Source organism: Vulpes vulpes, chromosome 12, assembly GCF_048418805.1.
Source record: "Vulpes vulpes isolate BD-2025 chromosome 12, VulVul3, whole genome shotgun sequence".
Classification (NCBI taxonomy): Eukaryota; Metazoa; Chordata; class Mammalia; order Carnivora; family Canidae; genus Vulpes; species Vulpes vulpes.
Window position 1 is genome coordinate 48,582,624 of NC_132791.1, and position 24,748 is coordinate 48,607,371.

The 24,748-nt window shown below is 40.0% G+C and overlaps 1 protein-coding gene and 1 pseudogene across 5 annotated transcripts in view; one reads left to right on the plus strand and one right to left on the minus strand.

Moving 5' to 3' along the window:
• The window catches only part of LOC140594579 (uncharacterized), a 3,893-nt pseudogene extending 2,089 nt beyond the window's left edge, over window positions 1–1,804 (minus strand).
• The window catches only part of CDC25C (cell division cycle 25C), a 26,891-nt gene extending 3,421 nt beyond the window's left edge, over window positions 1–23,470 (plus strand). The window contains exons 2-18 of one of the 5 annotated variants that reach the window (XM_072728474.1): window positions 773–1,618; window positions 2,156–2,297; window positions 2,962–3,097; window positions 3,184–3,389; window positions 4,162–4,259; window positions 4,944–4,989; window positions 7,498–7,531; window positions 7,647–7,736; window positions 9,303–9,398; window positions 12,435–12,590; window positions 17,386–17,538; window positions 18,684–18,785; window positions 19,865–19,927; window positions 21,454–21,552; window positions 22,105–22,238; window positions 22,612–22,723; window positions 22,924–23,470. In XM_072728474.1, coding sequence (XP_072584575.1) covers window positions 3,196–3,389; window positions 4,162–4,259; window positions 4,944–4,989; window positions 7,498–7,531; window positions 7,647–7,736; window positions 9,303–9,398; window positions 12,435–12,590; window positions 17,386–17,538; window positions 18,684–18,785; window positions 19,865–19,927; window positions 21,454–21,552; window positions 22,105–22,238; window positions 22,612–22,723; window positions 22,924–23,073 — 1,527 coding nt within the window. In that variant the 5' untranslated portion in view covers window positions 773–1,618; window positions 2,156–2,297; window positions 2,962–3,097; window positions 3,184–3,195 and the 3' untranslated portion in view covers window positions 23,074–23,470. Of the gene's footprint in view, window positions 1–772; window positions 1,619–1,930; window positions 2,298–2,961; window positions 3,098–3,183; window positions 3,390–4,161; window positions 4,260–4,943; window positions 4,990–7,497; window positions 7,532–7,646; window positions 7,737–9,302; window positions 9,399–12,434; window positions 12,591–17,385; window positions 17,539–18,683; window positions 18,786–19,864; window positions 19,928–21,453; window positions 21,553–22,104; window positions 22,239–22,611; window positions 22,724–22,923 lie in introns of those variants that run through there. The other 4 variants (XM_072728473.1, XM_072728475.1, XM_072728476.1 and 1 more) reach the window with 4 other exon arrangements.
• The last annotated feature ends 1,278 nt before the right edge of the window (window positions 23,471–24,748 follow it).

Here is a 24,748-nt window from a genome sequence, read left to right on the forward strand (position 1 = left end):
CATTAAAAAAAATCTTGAAAATTTATTTTTGGGGCTACATTTTAGGAGAATTAGTTGTAGTAATGATAGAACTTTGTGAGAGCACTCAGATTCTAGTATCTTTCCGTCATCCTACATTGAAACAAACGGCTTGGCTGACACTTTTGTTGTGACCACCCACAACTGCACTCACTTGGGGACCTGCTGCAGGAAACACTGGTAACCAGGTGTGCGCTTGCCATAATCTATCTGTTTTTGCCGCCGCTGTAGAACAGTTTCATCTGTCTCTACCTCCCACCTGTGGGGGAAGTATACAGTGGCCCCATGAAGTATGATTAGGGTTATCAAAGCAGAAATCAATTCATCCCATACTCCTTTAACCCCCAGTCTGATTTTCAAACTCACCTGGAATGGCAGGGCTCTGTGCTGACGCCCACACTCACCATCTCAATCCCAGAGAATAAAGACACTTCACATTCTTTCTGGGGAAGCAGATTCTACAGATGAAAAGAGTATTAGGATAAAACCTGGCTGACTACACTGTACCACCACCAAGATGTGGACACCAGTAAAGGTTGTATGCCGGACTTAACTGTTTTTCAAAGACAAAGTTTTTTTTTTTTTTTTTTTTTTTCCCCTGATTTGTTTCTCAGACTGGTCTGCAAGCCATCAGCATGAGTAGCCCCTGGGAGCCTTGAGAATTCCTAGGCCCCACTCTCAACTTATTGAATAATTTGGGGGCCTGCATTTTAAAAAGCTTCTGGGCTATTTTGATCATTTTTTTTTATTACAGAAAATTTCAAAAATACAGAGAAGAACACAGTATAATGTTTTGCTACTCAAAGTATGGTCCCAGGACCAGCTGCATCAGCATCAGCATCAGCTGCAAGCTTATTAGAAGTGCAGAATCTTGGGCTCCAACCCAGACCTATTGAATCAGAACCTGCATTTTAACAAGATCCCCAGATGATTAGTATGCATTTTAAACTTTGAGAGTAATAATATAATGGATCGCCACTCACCCATCACGTAATACTCATGGCAAACCTTGTTTCATCTATACCCACCACTACTTCCACTGGATGATTCAAATCTTCAATATTAAGAATTATTGAAAAAATTATTGAGGGTCATCTGGGTTAGCTAAGTCGGAAATCCATGGGATTCTTGATCTTGGGATCCTGAATTTGAGCCCCACATTGGGTGTAGAGATTACAAAAGTAAATAAACTTTGGGGGGGGAAAGGAATAATTCTTTAATATCACCTCATCAGTGTTCAAATTTCCATAAACGACCGGTTTGCGATCCTTTAGTCTGTAATAAGGATTACGCCAAGAGATGGTTCAATCCCCCCGCTTTCCTTCAAGAGATATTTCCTTTATCCTACATAACCTAGCGTCTAATAGATGCTGCGCTCTACAAGAACACAGAACAAGGAAAATTCTTGCAAGGGGCCAGTGCTGCTCGACAGAAGCACACACACCTGTCTTGGCTCAACATCTGCTACACCAGCGGAAAACGCTCCATCTCCGAACGAAGGCAAGCAAAACGGAGAGGAAAAGACCCACGTAACGATAGAAGAAAGAAGCAAGGAAAGAGAACCTTTTAAGACACCCTGCATCCAAACAAACCTCCTTAGGTAATATCCTAAAGAGTGATAATTGCTCTCGAAGTGCAGTTTAAATCTCCCGGGGTTGGAGGGGCAGAGGAAAGGGAGCACCCAAGCCCGCGGTGGCGATTGGTTGGAGGGAGAACCAATGGTGTGCCAGGCATCCAGGGGGCGGGGCTTTCCCAGCTTGCTGGGCGCTGGTGGGCCAATGGGCATCCTGCTCCGCCTACGGGGCGGGGCAAATTGTGCTCCTTCCTAAGCAAGCTCACGCCTGGTGACGTAGGGACAAACGATTGGCTGTGGCGGTGGGGGCGTGCGCAGATTGGCTGGCGCAGCTTTGCGGGGAATGGGATAGGGTTACTGGGAAGGCGGAAGGTTTGAACAGCCAGGCCCTGGGACTGTTGACTCTTCCCCGGAGGCCGCCACTTTGGTCGTTTCCTGGGAGAAGCGCAAAGCCCGACTCCAGCCTCTTTTGTCTAGAAGCAGAATTGTAGGCTGGTTAATTCACTCCTTTCCTCAGGTTTCTTTTAATTCTGCTCAAGTGTTCGCTTGTGATTGATCTCCCAGGTGCGTTTGTCCTGAAGGTGAATCTCAGGGTCCAACCTGAGGTAAGCTCGGAGCTGTCTCCGCCGGGATCACGGAGACCCCAGCGTCCCCTTGGGGTCGGGGCGCCACAAACAGAACTCCAGGGGACCTAATGGTCTTTGTCGTGAGTGAAGAAACCTAAATTCCTTCCTTTCACGAGTCACGAGCTGTGTGGGCCCCGAACAAGTGAAAGCCCTCTTTTCATTCCTTTTTTAACGTCTTGGGTTTGGGGCGCCTGGCTAGGTCAGTCGATGGAACGTGGTACTGTTGATCCTGAGGTCGTGAGTTCGAGCCCCACCTTGGGTTGTAGGCCTTACTTTAAAAGAGGGGGGAGGGACGCCTGGGTGGCTGGGTGGTTGAGCGTCTGCCTTTGGCTCAGGGTGTGATCCTGGAGTCCTGGGATCGAGTCCCGCATCGGGCTCCGTGCAGGGAGCCTGCTTCTCCTCTCTCTGCCTGTGTTTCTGCCTCTCTCTCTCTCAGTGTCTCGTGAATAAATAAATAAAATCTTTTTAAAATTAAAAAAAAAAATAAAAGAGGGGGGAGGTGAGTGGCTCAGTGGTTGAGCATCTGCCTTCCGCTCGGGTCCTGGCCCAGTGGTCCTGCGATCGAGTCCCGCATCGGGCTCCCCGCAGGGAGCCTGCTTCTCCCTCTGCCTTGCCTCTGTGTCTCTCATGAATAAATGAATAAATAAGTATTTTTTTAATGGAAAAAAAGTATTTTTTTTGTTTTTCTTTTTCTTTTCTTTTTCTTTTCTTTTCTTCTTCTTTTTTTTTAATGATTTTTAAAAGTTCAGGCTCCAAGGAAAAGGGCAAGCCGCTTGGGGTGCGTTTGATTTCACCTTCAGGTGGAGCTATGTGATTTATCACTTGAGATGCCCCTCCTCCACTGCGAACCACTCGGCCTGTGCTGGGAAGGGTGTAGAAGGTGTGAAAACTGGACAGTCTGTGGGGTACCTATGTAGGTGACTTCCACCTCCTAGCTAATTTTTATTATTATTTTTCCCCCCTTAGGATTGAGAGGCCATGTCTGCAGAATTCATTTCATCCATAGGACAGGAGGCCTGCCCTGGCTCAGGACCCAGTTTTAGATCCAGTCAGAGGAAGATGTTAAACCTGCTCCTGGAGAGAGACACTTCCTTTACCACCTGCCCGGACCTCCCTAGAACTCCAGTGAACAAACACTTTGGTGATTCTGCCAACCTAAGCGTTTTGTCTGGGTAAATTCACATTTTCACACCTTATCGACTTTGCTTTTCTGAACAGTCTTTGTTTTTTTGTTTTGTTGCTTTTTTTTAATTAACCCAGCTCAAAGATCAGGGGTGAAATTTTAAACCCTGCCCTTAACTAATTGTGTGACTCTTGAATCTCAGGTTTCTTTTCTATGACATAGAAATAATGTCTTCCTATCTTACTAGGATCTTGTGAGAATCAAATGGTCTGATGTCTGGGAGAAGTCTTTGAAAACTCTATATTGCATTATATGAGTTGGTTGTTTTATTAATATTTATACTAGTGTTATTGTACTTTAAATTCTGGTCATGCCATGCTCTGACGCTTCAGCTAGCAAACAAACTTGGAGAGCTATAAACCTGAGAAGTACTAGAGACTCCAAAGAGAAATCAAATAAATCTGTGTGCTCATAGTGCACTGGGCAGAAGATGTGGGGTCAAGGCCAACTTCAGCCAATAATCTTTGGTTCTCAATTAAGAAAAAAATTACTTGTCTCAGTATGTTGGTGAGGAGGAAATGGCGAATTATTAGAGTAGAGGAAAGTGGGAGATTTTTCTCAGCCTACTCTGAAATATTTACAAAAAGCAGCTAGATGTATTTGGACATTGTTCACATTGTGTGAATGACTATGGAGGGATGCTTCAAATTGAGAGGATAATGTGATCTTTGCCTCTTTTTAGAATTTTTTTTTTTTGATCTTTGCCTTTTAAGGATATTACAATCTAATAGGAATCTTGATGTACTGTTATGTCTCAATAGAGGAACCCCCAAATGTTGCCTTGATCTTTCGAATCTTAGCAGTAGCGGAGAGATATCTGCCAATCAACTTACCACTTCTGCAGACCTTGATGAAACTGGTAAGGGGAAGGGAGGTAAAAGCCTCAAGGGAAAGAACAACTTTTAAGGGAGATAACAGAGTAGTTGGATAGAGATGAAAGGTGCTAAAAGTTGGTAGAGTTCCCTGAAGTTGGAATTCTGTGAGTATCTAGTGGTGGATTTTTGAGAATGATAAGCCAAGAAGAGAAATGTAATATCATTAATAGGAGTTACTTTGCATTTGAAAAATTTAACAGGAAGGAATTTTTTGTTGACTGGTGGTGGGAATGAAAGTAGTAGTTAAAATGAGACGTTTCATGTCCTAGTCTAGTCTTAACAAAGGCAAAGAAGCAAACATAAATATTTGTTAACTAAACCTTCTGTTTTTGTAGGGTCTGATCTCAAAAGGAGTAATTAGTCAACCATTTTAGTATTTGTTCTACTTTTAGATTTTCTGAGTGATAAGCGTTATTTTCTACTCATGAAAAAAAAACCTCTTTTGGTTAGGGTAGGGCACTGTTTCCCAGCATTTTTTTTTTTTTGTGACACCATAAATTCTTAAGTTACCATGAACTTGTACCTTGTACCATAAACTTAGTACCTATCAAGAGACTTTGTGTTCATAACATCAGCTTTTGAAATTAATATGGCTTACTGGTAATGAAGATAATCAGAAGAAAAGACAGGATGCATGGACAAGAATAACTCTTCATATTTGATTACAGGTCACTTGGATTCTAAAGGACCTCAGGAAATACGTTTAGTTGGGATGTAAGTTCTTTTACTAAATGAACCCCATGCTAAAGCCTTTTTTAGCAGTGGCACAGGGTTTTTATACTATGCAGACTCTGGAACCTTTTGCTTTGAGTGTAAGTGGGCTTGAAGGCCTGGATCCTTCCCTTGAAAGGTTTTTTAAATTTCCTGGATCTAAATAATTCATTTTAACCATTATATACAATCCATATTATTTTTTAAAATGAAAGAAAATGGTAAATTGTATTTAGGCATCAGCTCTTACCTGCATGTGAATAGTGCTATGTTAGAGCACTTAAGTTCCAGTGGCTTACTATGTCACCAGCTGTGACTCTGAAGAATTTCTTTAACTTCACTGGACCTCAGTTTCTTTATTTGTAATGCATAACAATGGAGATAATACTAGTACTTCTCGTAACTGCTCTTCTAAGGATGAAAGTTAGTACATCCCAAGCATTTTATAATGTTTAGTACTATTATTCACAGCATGGGGATTTTTTGTTGGAGATCCAAATGTTCAACTGGGGAATCCTTAAGAAATGAAAAGTAATTTTAATTCAACTATTTAACTACCAAAAAAAAAAAAAAAATTAAAAAAAACAAAACAAAACTTCTTAACTACCTGGGCTTATTTGTAAAGTTTACATTTGACTGTCTTAATTTTTAATTTTTTAATTTTTTTTAAAGATTTTATTTATTTATTCAAGAGAGACATACAGACAGGCAGAGACACAGGCAGAGGGAGAAGCAGGCTAAACTACTGAGCCACCCAGGCTGCCCTGTTTTAATCTTTTTAGAACTTTATCTTTCCATGTGTAGGTGAATTGGGTGCCACTATAGTGCACTAGTGGAAGCATTCCATGACTTTTAATTAATTAATTAATTAATTAATTAATTTTTTCAAAGATTTTATCTTTAGGGCCAGCCGGGGTGGCTCAGCGGTTTAGCACTGCCTTCAACCCAGGGCACCCAGGATCGAGTCCATGTCAGGCTCCCTGCATGGAACCTGCTTCTCCCTCTGCCTGTGTCTCTGCCCCTCTCTCTTTCTCTGTGTCTCTCATGAATAAATAAATAAAATATTTTTTTTAAATAAAGATTTTATCTTTAAAATTCATTTATTTATTATTTTTTTATAAGATTTATTTATTTATTCATGAGAAACATAGGCTGAGAGAGAGAGAGGCAGAGACACAGGCAGAGGGAGAAGCAGGCTCCTCACAGGGAGCCCAATGTGGGACTCGATCCTGGATCCCAGGATCATGACCTGAGCCAAAGGCAGGTGCCCAACTGCTGAGCCACCCAGGCATCCCAAAATTTTTTTTATTATTTTTTTAAAGATTTTATTTATTTATTCATGAGAGATACAACAAGAGACAGAGACATAGGCCGAGATCATGGGACTTGATCCCAGGACCCCAGGATCATGACCTGAGCCAAAGGCAGATGCTTGAGTGGCTGAGTCTGCCTTTGACTTAAGGTGTGATCCCAGAATCCAGGATAGAGTCCCACATTGGGCTCCCTGCGAGCAGCCTGCTTCTCCCTCTGCCTATGTCTCTGCCTCTTTCTCTGTGTCTCTCATGAATAAATAAATAAATAAATAAATAAATAAATAAATAAATAAATAAATAAGATTTTATTTAGTTATTCATGAGAGACACAGAGAGGCAGAGAGGAGAAGCAGAGCTCAATATGGGACTCAATCCCGGGACTCCAGGATCACATCCTGAGCTGAAGGCAGATGCTCAACCGCTGAGCCACCCAACGGTCCAAAACACTTTTTTTTATATTTAAGGCATCTTTACATCTAACGTGGGGCTTGAACTCAGAATTCCGAGATCAAGAGTTACATGCTCTAGTGACAGCCAGCCAGGTACCCCTCCATGACTATTTTTAATAGTACATGTGAAAATTTCATTTTGGATTGCTTGTAGTTTCTTTGGCTTGTTTAAAATGTCCTAGCCCATGTAGACTGGATAAAATCCTGGCAGAAAGGATAGTATTTCATAAAAAATAAATATTAGGGGATCCCTGGGTGGCTCAGCGGTTTAGCGCCTGCCTTTGGCCCAGGGTGTGATTCTGGAGTCCCGGGATCGAGTCCCACGTCGGGCTCCCAGCATGGAGCCTGCTTCTCCTTCCTCCTGTGTCTCTGCCTCTCTCTCTCTCTCTCTCTCTCTCTCTCTCTCTCTGTCTATCATAAATAAATAAATCTTTAAAAAAAATTAGCTCCCAGTAGCCAATGCTGAAAAATTAGTCAATTATGACTGTAAGATGTAGAACAAACTCATCATCTTTGACGCATATCTGTTTGTATGATTATGCATGTGAAATGAGTGCCTTATTCCCAGGATGTCTCAACATTTTCATACTTACCACAGAATTAGAGACACATTGTTACTGAAAGAGACCCATCGACTAGGTATAGGGTTCCCAGCACGGAAAAAAAGGAAAAGTTGGGATGCCTCAAGCCACTGACAAATAACTGAATAGTATTTGGTGTTAACTGCACAGCTTTTTTTTGGTCTACAGGAGTCATCACCAGCACCTTATAAAATGCAGCCCAGTGAGTAGCACCTCTTTCTTGGGTTTGGGTTTGTTTCTCAGTTGGGAGACAGAAGCTTTCCAGCTCACCTGTGGCTCTTGGATGCTGGATTTTCTCAGAAAACATTCTCTTGTAGGCACAACTGTTTTGTAGCACTCCAAATGCTTTGGATCATGGCAAGAGAAAGAAAGATGCAATATGTGACTCATCCGCAAAGAAAGAAAATGTGAGTGTTAAACGGAAACCTATATACATTAGCACTTTTCTTGCAGTGAGGGCAGCAACTCATCAGTATCATTATGAGAGCCTAGGACCCTATGTGTCAGTGCTGCAAACAAGCAAACTGCAACACTATAGACAAAAAATTCTTTATGGTTTGTTTTTTCAGGACTTGACCCTAGAACATAAACCTAGCTGCAAGTCTTCCACAGCGGGTCATCATTATTAACCATGTTCGGTTGATTGATTTAAGGACAAAAATCTCTGTTACTGTAGTTTGGGAATTTAGAATTATTTTCTTTAAACAAATAAAGGTAATGTACATAAGTTGTTCACATACTCTTTGAATGGCTTCATGCATAGGTCTACTTTTATTTCTCCCTTAGTCCAGCTTATTAGCCCATATTCTGAGAAAGCCATGGGCCTTTTTGTGTGCCTCAGGCCTTCTATCAGTTCTTTTTTTGTTTTTTTTTAAGATTTGTTTATTTTATTTTATTTTTTTTAAGATTTTATTTATTTATTCAAGAGAGACACACACAGGGAAAGAGAGGCAGAGACACAGGCAGAAGGAGAAGCAGGGAGCCCAACGTGGGACTCAATCCCGGGTCTCCAGGATCAGGCCCTGGGCTGAAGGTGGCGCTAAACCACTGAGCCACCCGGTTGCCCAAGATTTGTTTATTTTTAAAAAGATTTTATTTATTTGAGAGAGAGAGTGAGAGAGAGCATGAGCTAGGGAAGAAGCTAAGAGAGGGAGAAGCAGACCTCCTGCTGAGCAGGGAGAACAACATGGAGCTTGAACCCTGGATCCTGGGATCATGACCTGAGTTGAAGGCAGATGCTTAACCGACTGAGCCACCCAGGTGCCCATATTTATTTATTTGACAGAGAGAGAGCACACCTGAGTGAGTACAAGGGAAGGGGCAGAGGGAGAGGGACAGAATCCACAAGCTGACTCCTGCTGAGTACAGAGCCTGAGGCAGGGTTGATCCCATGACCCTGAGATCTTGACCTGAGCTGAAACCTAGAGTCAGATGTTTACCCACTGAGTTACCCAGGTGCCCTCCCCACCATCAGTTCTAAGTTTAACTGGGCTCTACAGCATTACCTAATCACCAAGATAATTGTCTAAATAATCCCTTCAACTAGCCATCTTTTTCTTTTCCCTGCTTCCCATCCTTTCCCCCATGTCAATATATATAAAAGATAGCTGCTGTTCTTTCCTCACATTGACTAAGTTATACCCATGTTTTTGACTCTTCTCCTCCGCTTTTTCTAGATGATTTGATACTGTCCTTCTGATGACTTTTTAAAAATCTCAACATCCCCTCCCCGCTCAGGCTCCCCTCTTCTCTCTTCCTTTGGCTTGTGATTGTAAAATTAGTATCCTCCAAAGCAAATCTAAATATCATACGTCAAATTCAAACCATAATTTGTATCATCAGGATATAGGATCAACTTTGATTACTCTTAATGTGTTTTGTGAGGGTTATTCATGGCTTCTCCTGATGAAATGTGTTTGGCAGGGCTTGCTGACACTTGTCTTCCTCCAGACAAAGTAGTTTTTCTCGTGCAGGAGAACAACACTTTGAAGTCCTTGGGGTGGGCACCCAGGAGCCTTAAGTTTCGAAAGACACCAGGGGGGCCTTACATGTCTCCACTTTCTCTCCCGGTGAGTCACTGAACATCCTCATCAAGGGTCTGCTAAGGTGTTGTGGATTATAGGATGGCAGATCGCATTTACAACCCTTTGAATTTTTCTAGGCTTGCTTGGGTGAGAAAAGGGGTTGGAGAAATAACTCTAGAAAAGGGAGGAGACACATCCTCTGATCTTTTTATTGTTTAAATTTAAGGAGGAAAAAAAATTTTAGGCCTTTTACATATTTTCTTTTATTCTTCATGTAGCTCCTTCCCCTCCAAATTTTTTTTAAAGATTTTATTTATTTATTCATGAGAGACACTGAGAGAGAGACAGAGACGTAGAGGGAGAAGCAGGCTCTTTGCAGGGAGCCCAATGTGGGACTCGATTCCTAGACCCAGGATCACGACCTGAGCCAAAGGCAGATGCTCAATCGCTGAGCCACCCAGGCATCCCCCTCCCCAATTTTAAAAGTACTTTGTGCCCATTGTGAAAATGGTTTAAAAATATAAGAGTATAAAAAAGAAGATAGCTACCTCCTAGAGGGAAAACTTCTGTTAACATTTTACTTCGTTTCTTTACAATCTTTTGGTATAGTTTTCCAAAGTCATATTACGTATATATAACTTTGTATCCCATTTTTTAGAGTTAATATTGAAATTCCTAGTAAATGTTATTTTTTCATAGATGCTTTTACTCTAACAAATGGACCATAATATATGTACTTCCCTATTTTTGGTCACTTAGTGGTGTCGATATTTTGCTTTTACAAGTAACGTTATTACGTAAGTTCTTGAGCATCAATCCTTACCTATATTTCAAAATATTTTCTCTAGGATTAGTACCAAGAATTATAATTAGGAGGTTAAAGCATATATTTTTAAGATTTTTGATATATATATGGCCAGATTCCTTTCCCAAAAAGTTGTGAGAATTTACATATTTGTTAACAATCTATAGGTCTTTGGATAAATGATCTGTTTTTATTTTTTAAAGATTTTATTTTATTTATTCATGAGAGACAGAGAGAGAGAGAGAGAGGCAGAGACACAGGCAGAGGGAGAAGCAGGCTCCATGCAGGGAGCCTGATGTGGGACTGGATCCTGGGTCTCCAGGATCACGCCCTGGGCTGCAGGCGGCGCTAAACCGCTGCGCTACCGGGGCTGCCCTAAATGATCTGTTTTTATTATTTTAACTGCTAATTAGATTGGTAAAATGTTTTATTTTATGTTAAAAACAATTAGTAGTAATTTCATGTGAATATTAGCCATGTACATTTCCCCTTGTAAATGACTGTGTTTCCTTTGTCCCTTTAGCTACTGGAGTCTTAAGTTCCCCAGGCACTTAACTTGCTTTTAATAGACAGTGGATTCAAGATACTCCAGAGATTTAGAGTCTAATCTCAATCCTAAGGAAAAGTCATTTTAACATGGCCCATCCTACATCGATTGACTGTGTTTTAGGTTTTTTGTTTGTTTTCTTGGGGTTTTTTTGTTTATTGGAGTTCAATTTGCCAACATATAGCATAACACCCAGTGCTCATCCCAACAAGTGCCCCCCTCAGTGCCTGTCACCCAGTCACCCCAACCCCCTAGGTTTTTTATTTATTGGAGATAAAGAAGACTTGGAGCATGGTAAATTATTGGATAGTCTCCTCTGTGTGTGTGTGTCTCTTAATGTGGTAAAGTATACGTAACATAAAATTTGCCATTTTAACCAATTTTAAATGTACAATCCAGCAACATTAAATACATTCATAATGTGCACCCATCACCACTGTTCATTTCCAGGTTTTTTTCATCATTTAGAATAGAAAGTCTCTACTCATTAAAAAATAACTCCCCCATTTCTCCCTGCCTTCCACCTCTGGTGACCTCTAGTCTGTTTTCTGTCTATGAATTTTACTAGTCTAGGTACTTCATGATGTGGAGTCATAAATTATATGTCCTTTTGTCTCTGGATTATCTCACTTAGTATAATGTCTTTAAGATTCATTTTTGTTGTAGCATGTTTCAGAATTTCATTCCTTTTTATGGCTGAATAATAGCCCATGGTCTGTATATACCACATTCTTTTTATCCCTTAATTTGTTAGTGGACATTTGGGTTGTTTCAAACTTTTTCATTGTGAATAATGAATATTGGTATACAGATATCTGTTCAAATCCTTGCTTTCAATTCTTTGGAGTATATACCCAGAAATGGAATTAGTGGATCATATAACAATTCTATATTTAATTTGAGGGGAAAACACTCTACTGTTATCCATAGCAGCTGCACCATTTTTAAATCTTTTTTTTTATATATATATATTATGCTGTATGAGTTTTTTTTTTTTTTTTAATTTATTTATGATAGTCACACACAGAGAGAGAGAGAGAGAGAGAGGCAGAGACACAGGCAGAGGGAGAAGCAGGCTCCATGCACCAGGAGCCCGACGTGGGATTCGATCCCGGGTCTCCAGGATCGCGCCCTGGGCCAAAGGCAGGCGCTAATCCGCTGCGCCACCCAGGGATCCCTGCTGTATGAGTTTTTAAATATATTCTAGATATTAATCATCCCTTATCAGACATATAATTTGCCAATATTTTCTCCCATTTGGGCATTGCCTTTTTACTTTCTTGGTATTTTTTGATGCACAGAAGTTTTTGTTTTGTTTTGTTTTCTGTTTTTTTTATTCGAGAGAGAGAGAGAGAGAGAGAGAGAGACAGGCAGAGGGAGAAGCAGGCTCTATGCAGGAAGCCTGATGTGGGAGTTGATCCCGGGACTCCCAGATCATGCCCTGAGCCAAAGGCAAACACCCAACCGCTGAGCCACCCAGGTGTCCCTGCGTAGAAGTTTTTAATTTCAATGTCTAATTTGTCCATTTTTTCTTCTGTTGCTGATGCTTTTGTGTCATATTCATGAAATCACTGCCAAATCCCAATGTTATGAACTTTGCCCACCATTCTAAGAATTTTATAGTTTTAGCTCTTATATTTAGGTCTTTGATTCATTTTGAGTTAGTTTTTGTGGATTATATAAGGTAAGGATCCTGAATAACTTTTAATATTGTCCATATGATTGACAGGACCATGGAAACGTTTTGGAAAGTGAAATAAAATATCCTGGCAGTCCCATTACTACACTTCCAAAATTGGATAAAAATCCAGAACTAGAAGATCAGGCAGTGGAGATTTTTGATGAATTGATGACGTTTTCTCTGGAAGATCAAGAAGAGGGCAAGGTAAAGTACTGTCTGATATCTGCATTTCCATATTCCTACAATCTTGGATAAACAATCTTGTGTGTCTATTGGGTTTTAGCCACTGTACTAAGTGGTAGGTCTGCAGAGATCAAGAGGACATGGTCTCTGTACTCTAAGGGCTACCTGAATGGTAGGATTTATGTGTTAACCATATTACTGCTGAGAAGTTTCCAGTTAGTAATTTGAGTACATCACCATCAATGTAATTTGTTGTAAGTGATGCTTCCAGAATAATAGTCATTACTATTGGAACATACCTAGCATGATTTTTCAGGTGTTTTACAATATATCCTCCCTGTGTTCCTGGGAGGCATACCTGAAGCCTGTGGCTTATTGACCATGTACTGATATGTCAAAGAGATTCTGAAAGATTTAGCGTTTCCAAATCAACTTCATTCCTTCAAAATAAATATGTATAGGAGTGTGTTTTTTAAGTTTATTGATTAGACAGGCAAATGTGCTATGGTTAAGTCCTTGGATTGTAGTCCAGATCATTCTCTTATTTAGTGTTATGAACATGAGAAAGATACTTAACCAGTCTAAGGCTCAGTTTCTCACTTGTAAAATAGAGAGCATAATAATGAGATATACTTCCTCAGTAGGATTTCTGTGAATATGATTAGGTATTAAATTCAGTTTATAATATTTCATACATTTTATTATTGTTAATAAAAACAAATGTAAACTATAAAACCCTCGATAAATATTTATTATTATGAGACTGATATGCGCCAGGTGCTATATTAGAACTGAAGACAGAGTCATGATTAAGATGGTCAAGATTTGGGATCCCTGGGTGGCTCCGTGGTTTAGTGCCTGCCTTTGGCCGGGGGCGCAGGATCGAGTCCCGCATTGGACTTCCTACATGGAGCCTGCTTCTCCCTCTGCCTGTGTCTCTACCTCTCTCTGTGTGTCTCTCATGAATAAATAAATAAAACCTTAAAAAAATAAAAAAAGAGTGATTTAAAAAAAAAGATGGTCAAGATTCCTAACTTTCACAGAGCTTATATTTATATTTTTTATAGTTTAGAAGATAGACAACAGAAGCAAAACAATACCCACAATAATAGAATGTCATAGTGGCATGAAAAAGGACCTAGATGTTTAGTAGGGTGCTGCTTTTAACTTTACCTTGAGTAACTAGAGTGGTCCTGACATTGCAATGAATTTGAAAAAGAAGGATGGATTCAAAGGGAATCAGATGCATTCTGTTTTGGACATTTGAGTTAGAGGCATTAGTAGGAAATATATTCTCCTTGAAAAAAACTAAAACATAATAGCTAAAGCTAATCCTGTGTGATCACCATTCCTAGCCCCTGTTGAAAGGTGACTTTGAGATTATGTGGGATTATAGGGAAATGTCAAGAGCATGGGAGTCAATGGAGCATATTGGTCTAGAAAGTAACAGACCCTGGGTCCAGGCTCCCTGGGTTCCATAACTTGGCTCTCTAACAGTATGGGTAAAGTCATATGATTTCCCTATGCTTCAGTTTCTTAATCTACATAAAAGAAAAGATTTTGATAACTATTTCATAGGGTTGTTGTGATGATGAAATGAGTTAATTGTACATAAAGCATTTAGAACAATACTTGCCAATCACTAATGCTGGATTATTATAATGTGGTATAAGTGCTTAATTATCATAGGATAAGGACCAAAATGTGTGGAGTTATAAAGACTGGTAGAGAAGGGATGCTCAGGCAGCCCGGGTGGCTCAGTGGTTTAGCGCCACCTTCAGCCCAGGGCCTGATCCTGGAGACTCAGGATTGAGTCCTACATCAGGCTCCCTGCATGGAGCCTGCTTCTCCCTCTTCCTGTGTCTCTGCCTCTCTGTCTCTCTCTCTCTTTCTCTCTCTTTCTGTGTCTCTCATGAATAAATAAATAAAATCTTTTTTAAAAATTGAAAAAAAAAGAGAAGGAATGCTCAATGGCCTTGATGTCCTTAGCAAAGTGAAAGTTGCAGTAATCTGATGATTCAGGCGAGAGTGTTAGGTGATGGTCTTGAAGAGTTTGGAGAAAGTTATAATCAACTTCTGGAAACAACAGAAGGGAATTATTAAAAGGCTAATGAAATGATATTTGTAAGGTTTTATGTAATAGACTGCATGGCATAGTGTGCTATTGCCTAGAAGCAAGATTGGAGACTGGAACTCCCGGGATGATTAAGTTATGGTAGGAGGTTGCTAATGGCAGATGAAAAAGGGGTTGACTTAGCATAGGTGATGGTGAAAGTAACAGAGACGTAGATGATGATGAATCAAAGCCTGGATAAAGAGCCAAATGTCTCACTGGGTAGACTCAGTAAAATAAGAACAGTAATATGGTTGAAAGTTGCTGAGGAGGAAGAAGCATCTGGTTTGGGAACTTTTGAGAACTAGGGGAGATTTTAGTTAATTAAGGACATGCCAAGTTTGAATTCTTGATGGTAGAGTAATAGAGGAGGGTTGCAAAATTTTGTTTTTCTTTTTTTTTTTTTTTTTGGTCCCTGTTTGTTGAGAAACTGATATGGAGTGCAGGAGAAGCTTGGTGCGATTATTTAAGAAGTTATGGAGTCCCTCTGAAGGGTTTTCAGTTTTTAGAACACTGTATGAATGTGGAGTATCTTGAGAGACTAGAGTGGGAAAGAAAAAAACGAGAGGCAAGTAATAATATTAGGTCCAGTTTATTGGCTACTTGTACTGGGCATTGTGTGCTAAGCTGTTTACATCCATTATCACATTTCATTTTCATGTCAGTCCTGAAATAGAAGCATAATGCTCTTTTATTTTCTTTCTTCTCTCTCTTTTGTTTTTTCTTTAGTATGATCCCTTTGAGGAGGAACATCAGACCATAGGATAAAGGCTGTTACCCAAGGTCACAAAGTTAGCCATTGGCAGAGTCAGGATTTAAGCTGAGATTTGCTTGACTTCCTTCTGAGATGGTATTTTTAGCAGTATTGTAATGTCTTTTGCTGAATATACCTGGGAGGTAAAAATTGTCCCAGGAACATGTTATAATGACATTTGCTTTTTTTTTTTTTTTTTTTTTTTAGGTTTTATTTATTTATTCATGAGAGACACAGAGAGAGAAAGAGAGAGAGGCAGAGACATAGGCAGAGGGAGAAGCAGGAAAGGAAGGAAAGGAAAAGGAAAGGAGGAAGGAAGGAAGGAAGGAAGGAAGGAAGGAAGGAAGGAAGGAAGGATGGATGGATGGATGTAGTCATCATTGGCCTCACAGCCTTGACTGTATCTTTTGGCATCTTCCTTTTAAGCTTTGGCATCTGTTGCTGCCTAGTTATTTTGCCATTTTCTAAGTTAGATTCCCAGGAGAGGAAACCTAATTGGCCCAGATTATTACATGTTCTAGGCCATTAGATGGATGTGTCAAACTAGCACTGGCTGGTCAGTGGCTCTGAGTAGGGTTGTGGGGACATAGGGAGTTGACTGGCAGAGATCCAAGGGAAGAGGTAGATATAAAATATTGGAATGTAAAATGTGAACTGTACCTTCAGCTGGTATTAGGAACCATGGAGTTTCCCTTAGATGGGACCATGGATGTTACAAATGCTGCAATAGATAAAGTTATTATAAAATAAAATATTGATGTTTTTATTTTAGTCTCCCAGAAACCATTGACCATCAATTTGTTTTCTAGTTATGGCTCTCTTATTATCTAGCCCCCTTCTAAATCAATACACATTAGTTAGTGAGATGAGTGTATAAAGTAGGGACTCTTGGTTTTCGTGTAGGCCAGAGGTAGAAGGTATCTGGGAACAAGGATAAGAATTTTGGATTAGTTGAGGGATCCCTCACTGCCTCAGTCAATAGAACATGGGACTCTTGATCTTAGGATCATGAGTTTGAGACCTACTTTGGACGTAGAGATTATTTTTTAAAAATTAAAAAAAAAAAAAGAATCTTGATTACTTGAAAGTTATTATCAGAGGTCATTTAATATATCCCCCTGCCTCTGGTTATAACACTCAAATCATGGCTTTCAAGGAGATAGTGGTCCACCTTCTTGAACATTAGTCTGAGTTAGTAACTTCCAAGGCCAGTTCTTTATGGTATTTAATCCATTTTTTTCCTGATGGGCTTCATAATATCAATCCTATAATGGCCATCCTGATGCCAGATTCTAATGTTCCCTTTTCCCTTGCATGATGCTTATTTTGCTATTTTTTTTTCCTATTAACAACCTGCTTTATAAGACAGCTGAGTTATTTTTTCCTCTCTCCCTCAAAGAAACCACTACCCCAAGAAACTGACACATACTCTTGCTGCCTAGTATTTTTTTCACCTAGGCTGACCCTTTTGGTTTGTCATCTTCCATTTTGTTGGGGTTCTTAAATCTTGATTGTCAGAGTCTTAGGATCCCATAGAGAGACTGTGGAATTAGGTTGGTTTGTTTGGTTTTCACTTGACTGGAGGAACTGAGCTTGCATTTGCTTTCTCCTATAAGAAGTGGTACATATAAGATGGTCAGGTGGTGAATTTGATTTGGCTAGAGTTAATACATCTTGGGGAGATGGAACATCACACACCCTGAGGAGAAAGATGTTAATGAGGTAGGGAAGAGTGGTTCCTTACCTAAGGTTTTGCCTATCAAAGTTGAGTGTTGCTAGAAATCTCCAGGGCAGCTTGCTAAAATGCAGATTTTAATTCAGTAGGTCTGGGGTGAGGCTCAACATCTAGGATTCTTCATTTCTAACAAGTTTGCAGGAAATGTTCATGCTGCAGGCCTGAAGACACACTTAGAGGAGTAAGAACATATGGGGTTGATATTCCCATACAGGCATCTCTGAATAGAAGCTCCTTGTATCGCTCCCCTTCGTTGCCAGAGAATTTGAACAGGCCAAGACTGAAGCGGACCGTAAAATTCAAGGACAGCCCAATATCACATAAAGAAAAAAAGGAGTCTTGTTCTAGCCACAAAGAGCTTGGGAAGGTAGGCTCTTTTAAGATGAGAATCTGTTTGGGACACCTGGGTGGCTCAGCCGTTGAGCATCTGCCTTTGGCTCAGGGTGTGGTCCCAGGGTCCTGGAATCGAGTCCTGCATCAGACTCCCTACATGGAGCCTGCTTCTCCCTTTCCTGTGTCTCTGCCTCTCTCTGTGTGTCTCTCATGAATAAGTAAATTAAAAAAATTTTTTTAATCTTTAAATAAAAAAAAAAAAGATGAGAATCAACTTAATCCTCTACCTTGTTGTGTTCTGTGCTTTTTTGGTATGAGGATTGCTTTACAATGTCTTATCTTCTTTCTCATTAATTTATATCTCTTTGTTCTTTATGTCTTTTCTTTTCTACATCTGCACCCCTATATAAAATATTTAACATTAAATATCTCTTATATTTCTGGAAATGATGTTGGCGTACTGTCTTCCCAAACTTCTTTTATGAGATCTGAGAGGACACAGAGAAATGTAAATTTTTTAATGCTGTTTTACCTGTATTCTGACAGAAACAGCATCATGGAACACACTGGTTTGGTGGGAGGTAACTTCTGAAAAATTTAGCCATTATTCCCTATCCCTCCTTAAAAAATACCCTAGATACTATATAATAAAATCAGTGTATGGTAGTATAGAAATGCACATAAACAAAAGAAGCTCTTGTGAAATGCTTGCAATCCCATAGGCCAGAGTTAATTATTTTCAACACTTGGTAAATATATTCCTCTAGTCTCTTTGATGTAGATTTTTTTCTTTTATTAAAGTAGGGTCACAAAGCACTCATTTTCTCACTTTCTTAAAGATATCATGAACTTATTTTCTTGTCAATCTACAGCATAACTTTTTTTGCATATGTGTATAGCATATAATGTATTAAATATGATTTGTTTAACCAAGAACCTGTTATTTATTAGTAATCTTTCTCTATTATAAACTTGCTGGCATATCCATTTTTACAGCCAGATCTTTGTGCATATTTATATTTCCCTAGGAAAACAAATGGAAATATTTGATCAATGTGTGTGCATATTTTTTTTCCCAAAGGGTATGCATATTTTTAATAAATCTCCACTCCTTCTGTCTCTTGGTTTTTAAACCTCTAACATGAGAAATGGGGTTGGGGGAAATCTTGTCATTCTCAGGGCTTAGGTCTAAAGAAGACAGTTTCTCTCTGTGACATTAATATCATTCAGATGCTGGAGGAAGATTCTTACCAGGGATCTCTGATTGGTGATTTCTCCAAGGTGAGTTTGGTTACATTCATCTTATATTCCATTGAGTCATTTTGGATCTTAGTCTTTTTTTCTTTGCTTAAAGAGGATGGTAGGTATAATATGCATCCTCACCAAGTACTATTTGATAAACTGAAGATGCTATGGTGGAAGATTTAGATCCTAAGCCTCTCCAGTGAAAAAGTATTTCTATTCATTCTGGGAAAATCCAGAGCAGTGGGAAAGTATGAGGCTTTTTACTTTTTTTTTACTTTTTTCTTTTTAAAAATATCTTTTAAAATTATGTAAATAATATCTGGTCATTACAGAAAGAGTAGAAAATGAAATATACCTCAAATCTTATAAAAATATATATACTTTAAAGATTTTATTTATTTATTTATGAGAGACACAGAGAGAGACAGAGACACAGGCAGAGGGAGAAGCAGGCTCCATGCAGGGAGCCCGACGTAGGACTCGATCCTGGGTCTCTAGGATCACGCCATGGGTTGAAGGCGTTGCTAAATCCCTGAGCCACCTGGGCTGCCCTCAAATCTTATAAAAAGATTATTGTTTTTAACATCTTGGTATATATAAAATACCTCCAGACTTTTCCTATGTATTTTCACAAACACACATGCACATACCCAAATAAATTTTTTTATTTTCTCACAAAAAAATGATTTTGTTATACTATTTTGTTATACTGTTTCCCCCATCATTTAATGTATCAGGAACATCTTTTCATGTCAATGATTTTTTTTTCCCCATTGGTTCTTTTGAAGGCATCTGTTTTTTTGTTTTTTTAATTTTAATTTATTTATCTTTGGGGGTGGGTAGTGGAGAGGGAGAGGGAAAGAGAAAGAATCTTAAGCAGGTTCCACTCCCAGCGTGGAGCCTTTCTCAGAGTTCTCTGTATGTAACGACCCTGAGATCATTACTTGAGCTGAAATCAAGAGTCGGAAGCTCAACTGACTGAGCCACCCAGGCGGCTCATGTGAAATCAGGATTTCACATGTGAAATCCCACAAATGAAGGACAATATATGGGTCTTTGATCTCAAACTGGGGTATAGAAAACTTGCTATTATTTCAGTTTTTTGGTATTTCTAGGTATGTGTGTTGCCAACCGTGTCAGGGAGACACCAAGATCTGAAGTACATCAACCCAGAAACAGTAAGCAGATTTCTGGAGATGGTAACTGGTTACATAAGCTACCATCTGGTCTGTTCTGTCCCTAAAATCCCCACTTCCATTGTATTTCACTGTGTTCACTTACATTAGGTTCCTCATTCATCTGAAGCTGTATTGAAGAACTCCCATTTATCCCATTCTTTTGCCTTTGTTTTTAATTCAACAAATGATAGATAATTGTTACAAAGGAAAGAAAGCAAGGAAAGAAGAGAGAGAAGTAAAAAAGTCAAAATCACTCAACTTTTGGCAACCTTATATCCTGGTTTAGTCCCATTGACACCTTTTAGTGCATGGTAATTATTAATAGTATTCTCTCACTCTCAAAAGTGTCCTAGTTTGTGCAATATTTATTTGGTTGCCCTACCCATAATCTCATTGCTAGAGATAACTACTAGCAATATTTTCCTTATGGCCTTCCAGATTTTATTCTGGAATATATTTGATAAAAATAGTATAGTAACATGTAAAGTCCCCTTATTAGTGAGTCATTGTAAACATTTTTTTTTTTTAGATTTTTTAAAGGTTTTTTATTTATTTATTAATGAGAGACACAGAGAGAGAGAGAGAGAGAGAGAGAGACAGGCAGAGACACAGGCAGAGGGAGAAGCAGGCTCCATGCAGGGAGCCCGATGTGGGACTCAATCCCTGAACTCCAGGATCATGCCCTGAGCCTAAAGCAGAACTTAACTGCTAGGCCATCCAGGCGTCCCTGTAAACATCTTTCTACATTGTTAAAATAAAACTATATTATCATTCTAATGACTATATAATATTCTATTTTATTGACATGTATAATTTAACCAAACTGCTATTTTTGAATATTGAAGTTATTTGTAACTTTTTAAAATTATTTGATAACTTAAGCTAACTAATATTTAATAGTTAATATTTGATATTAACTATTAACTATTTGATAACCTAAAATGATGGCTGAGATGAATATTGTTGTGCCATATCTTTGCATACGTTTCTGTTTGCTAAAGATGTTGGGAAAGAAATTGCTGAGTCAAAGTTAATTACATTTGCATTTACAAAGTTAGCTTCTGGAAGGTTGAACCAAGTTACACTCCTACAAGTAGCTTAAGGATATCAACCCTTTCCTTCCATATCCTTTTCTGAAGAACTTGCTTTCTTCCTTTACGATGGAGCATGGGGAACCCATTTCCCATTTCTTCTTGCAAAGTCAGAATTGCTACCTGCTACCTGTACCACTGCAGAAGTCCTTGGGTGTCCTGAGAGGCTGATTGCAATGCCTTGAATATGGTTTTCTCTGGTATCTTGGCAATACCAGCTATTTTGGTGCTCCAAAAGACCATTTTATATTTTATCCTCCTGACTGAGGGGTAGAGATGAACTATTGCCCCATTTCAAATATAGGGGGCTTTTGGAGACTGGGCATAGAGTGGAATCCTGGGTGACTAAAGGGAATGCAAATCAGGAACTGTGTGATTGACTCTTGTCTCCCAGAGTGATGAGGAACAAAGTATTCGATCATCATTTCTATACAGGTGGCTGCCTTACTGACAGGGAAGTTCCAGGATCTGATTGAGAAGTTTTATATCATCGATTGCCGCTATCCATACGAGTACCTGGGAGGACACATCCAGGTTAGGTTACATTGAGGCCATTGGTGGGGAGGAGTTGGAGGTAGCTCTTTAATGAGAAGGGTCTATGGACAAAGATCCTATGAACTCCAGAACCAGGGAAGAGGTTCTACATTTAGAGCACATGAGAGCTACACGTCCTCATTCCTGTTCTAATTTTGTATACCTTGAGCAATTTACTTTTCCTTTCCCTCCTAGACCAACCTCCCATTATTCTATTGGAGCCAGGGGCTCCTGCTTGGAAAGAAAATATTAATCCAAGGACTGAGAAGCACTTTGTAGACACTCATAAACTTTCCTCACAATGATTCCTACACATTGGGGGTGAGGGGGTGGGGGAGTGGTCAGTTCTACAAACATTTGAATACCTACTACATGCCAAGCTCTATGCTAGTCTTTGAGGATGGACACAGAGACTTAATTAGATCTATACCCTGAAAGTGCTTACAGTCTAGACTTCCTGTCCCAAATATCCCAAGATGGTATCCTAGTTATTTCTAAGTGTTGAAACTATCCGCAGGCCCTTAAGAAGAAATTACTGAAATTCTTCTGCAGGGAGCCTTAAACTTATACAGTCAGGAAGAACTGTATACCTTCTTTCTGAAGAAGCCCATTGTTCCTCTGGACACCCAGAAAAGAATAATCATCGTGTTCCACTGTGAATTCTCCTCAGAGAGGGGTCCCCGAATGTAAGTGTCTAAATGGGGTAGGGCAGGGGTTAGAAATGGATCTTGAATTGGGACTTACAACCAGGGAACCTACCCAGACCAGTTCAGACAGAGACTGGAATGAATGAATGCATTCTTTGCATTGTAGTTTAAAGGATAGGGAGGTGGAAGAAAAGGTTTCTACAACTTAAAAGTTTGGTGCAGAAAAGGAAAAATGATTGGGAATGAGGAGGAGAAAGAATGACTACTTGAATCTTGTTTTGCAAAAACAGTGAGATCTGGAGGTCTGTTGGGTTACCCATAGTCTATTCTTCCTTCCCCTCCCCAGCGAATGGCCCATGGAATCCTGACCTTGCTTCTTTCCACCCCACCCACATCTGGGTTTTCTCTAAAGGTGCCGCTCTCTGAGAGAAGAGGACAGGGCTCTGAACCAGTATCCTGCATTGTACTACCCAGAACTATATATCCTCAAAGGGGGCTACAGAGACTTCTTTCCAGAATATACGGTAAAGGATGGGACACATGGGGCAATAGGAGAGCTCAGACTCAGGGGAGCCAACTTAAGCATGCAACTTCCAGGGCTTGCAAAGCCCTCTGAGAAGAAATTACTGCTCCTTCTTAGCCACCACCAAATAGCATCTCTATTATACATAGTGGCAGAATTCTGGATACTAGAGCATCCTTTACTTTGTCCCCTACCTTTCAGGAGCTGTGCGAACCACGGAGCTACTGCCCTATGCATCACCAAGACCATAAAGCTGAGCTGCTGAGATGTCGAAGCCAGAGCAAAGCATGGGAAGGGGAGCGGCAGCTGCAGGAGCAGATTGCCTTACTGGTGAAGGATGTGAGCCCATGATATAATGGGTCAGTGGTTGGCTGCTTAGGAGTCACCAAAAGACGCTGTAGAAACCCTGAGCAGAAAGAGGCCATGTTGTATGTGGCTAAACCCAAGATTGTCTGCAAACCAACAAGTTGCCAAGCTAATGAAATTCCAGGCCTGGGGGTTGGTTTTAGCAGAGCTGCTGGCTGGTGACGGAGTCTGAGAGTAGCCTTGAGTTATATGGAGATTTGTGTTGCTTCAGGAACTAGTTACATTCTCTTCCTAATTAGACTTCTCTTCTAGCAGGCCAGCCAGCTCTTTTCCTGGGCTTTTGCCTATATAAGAGAGTTGCCCATCTTCTTTCTTGCCTTCTTTGTTTCCTTCTCTCCCTTTTTCTTAAATGGGAAAATAAACACTGCAAAAGGAGAGATTTGATTGTGTGAGCCCACTCCGCTCCTAGAAGATCTTTACAAGGAAGAGATCACCAAGTTAGACTCCTTCAAGCAAAGGTATAACCATCTCGATTTATAGCTGGAACCAAAATGCTTTTCTCTAGACCAATGGTTCTCAAAGTTTGGGCCCTGGACCCTGGGCATCATCTAAACTTCTTTCAAATGTAAATTTTCAGGCCTCACAGCAGATCTACTAAATCAAAACCTCTGAGGGCTCAGAATTCTGGGTTTTAAAAATTTTCAAGTGATTCTGATGTATGCTGAGGCTTGAGAACCACTGCTGTGGAATTAAGGAAAACTTTTTTTTTTAAAGTGAGGGTAGGGGGTAGGGTGGGGAGAGGGGTGCAAGAGGGGCAGAGGAAGAGAGAAAGAGAATCGCCCTGCCCAGTGCAGAGCTGGAGGCAGGACTCATTCCACCAATTAAACCACCCAGGTGCCCCTTAAGGAAAACCGTTTCAATTGCATTCTTTAGCAATATCCCAGCTTTCCTTTCTATGGTATGAGTTACCTGAAAGTGTGCCTCACACTCAGCAGCCTGATAACTAGGCTCAGAAAACCAAGGTGATTGGCATCTCTAAGGCAGGTTATAGGTCTGAGTTGGGCTTGAAAAGATTCCTTATCTCCAGCCTCAATGGAATTTTGACTTTTTCCATTTCCCAACTCTTTCCTTGACTTCATTTCACATTTCACAGAGATAAGTTTAAGACTTGGGATAGTTGGAAATAGAGATCTGTGCTGTCTGAAGATAAAAATAAAAGGATACAAAAGTAGCAAGCAAGGGCACTTAAGGAAGACCTTTTACTTTTATTTTTTAAAATATTTTATTTATTTACTTGAGAGAGAACACAAGTAGGCAGAGAGGCAGGCAGAGGGAGAGGGAGAAGCAAGATCCTCACTGAGGAGGGAACCTGACTCAGGGTTCAATCCCAAAACCTTGGGATCATGACCTGAGCCAAAGCAAATGCTTAACTGATTGAGCCATCCAGTCGCCCTAAGGAAGACCACCTAAACTGCATTCTTCAGCACTATTGCAGGCTTTCCATTCTTAGAGTTCTTGAAGGCAAGTAGGCTTCGTAGTGAGATACAGCCCTATAGCCCAGGGTGGCAGTGGAATTTACTAAGTATTGTCACTGTCCTGCATTAACCTAGTAGCAATGATAGCCCAGAACTAGAAAAGGAGAGGCTCTGAAGCTTGGCTGAGATGAGACAAAACTGACCTCTTCCCAGGTTCTGGAGCAGGAAGACTTTTTGTTGTTGTT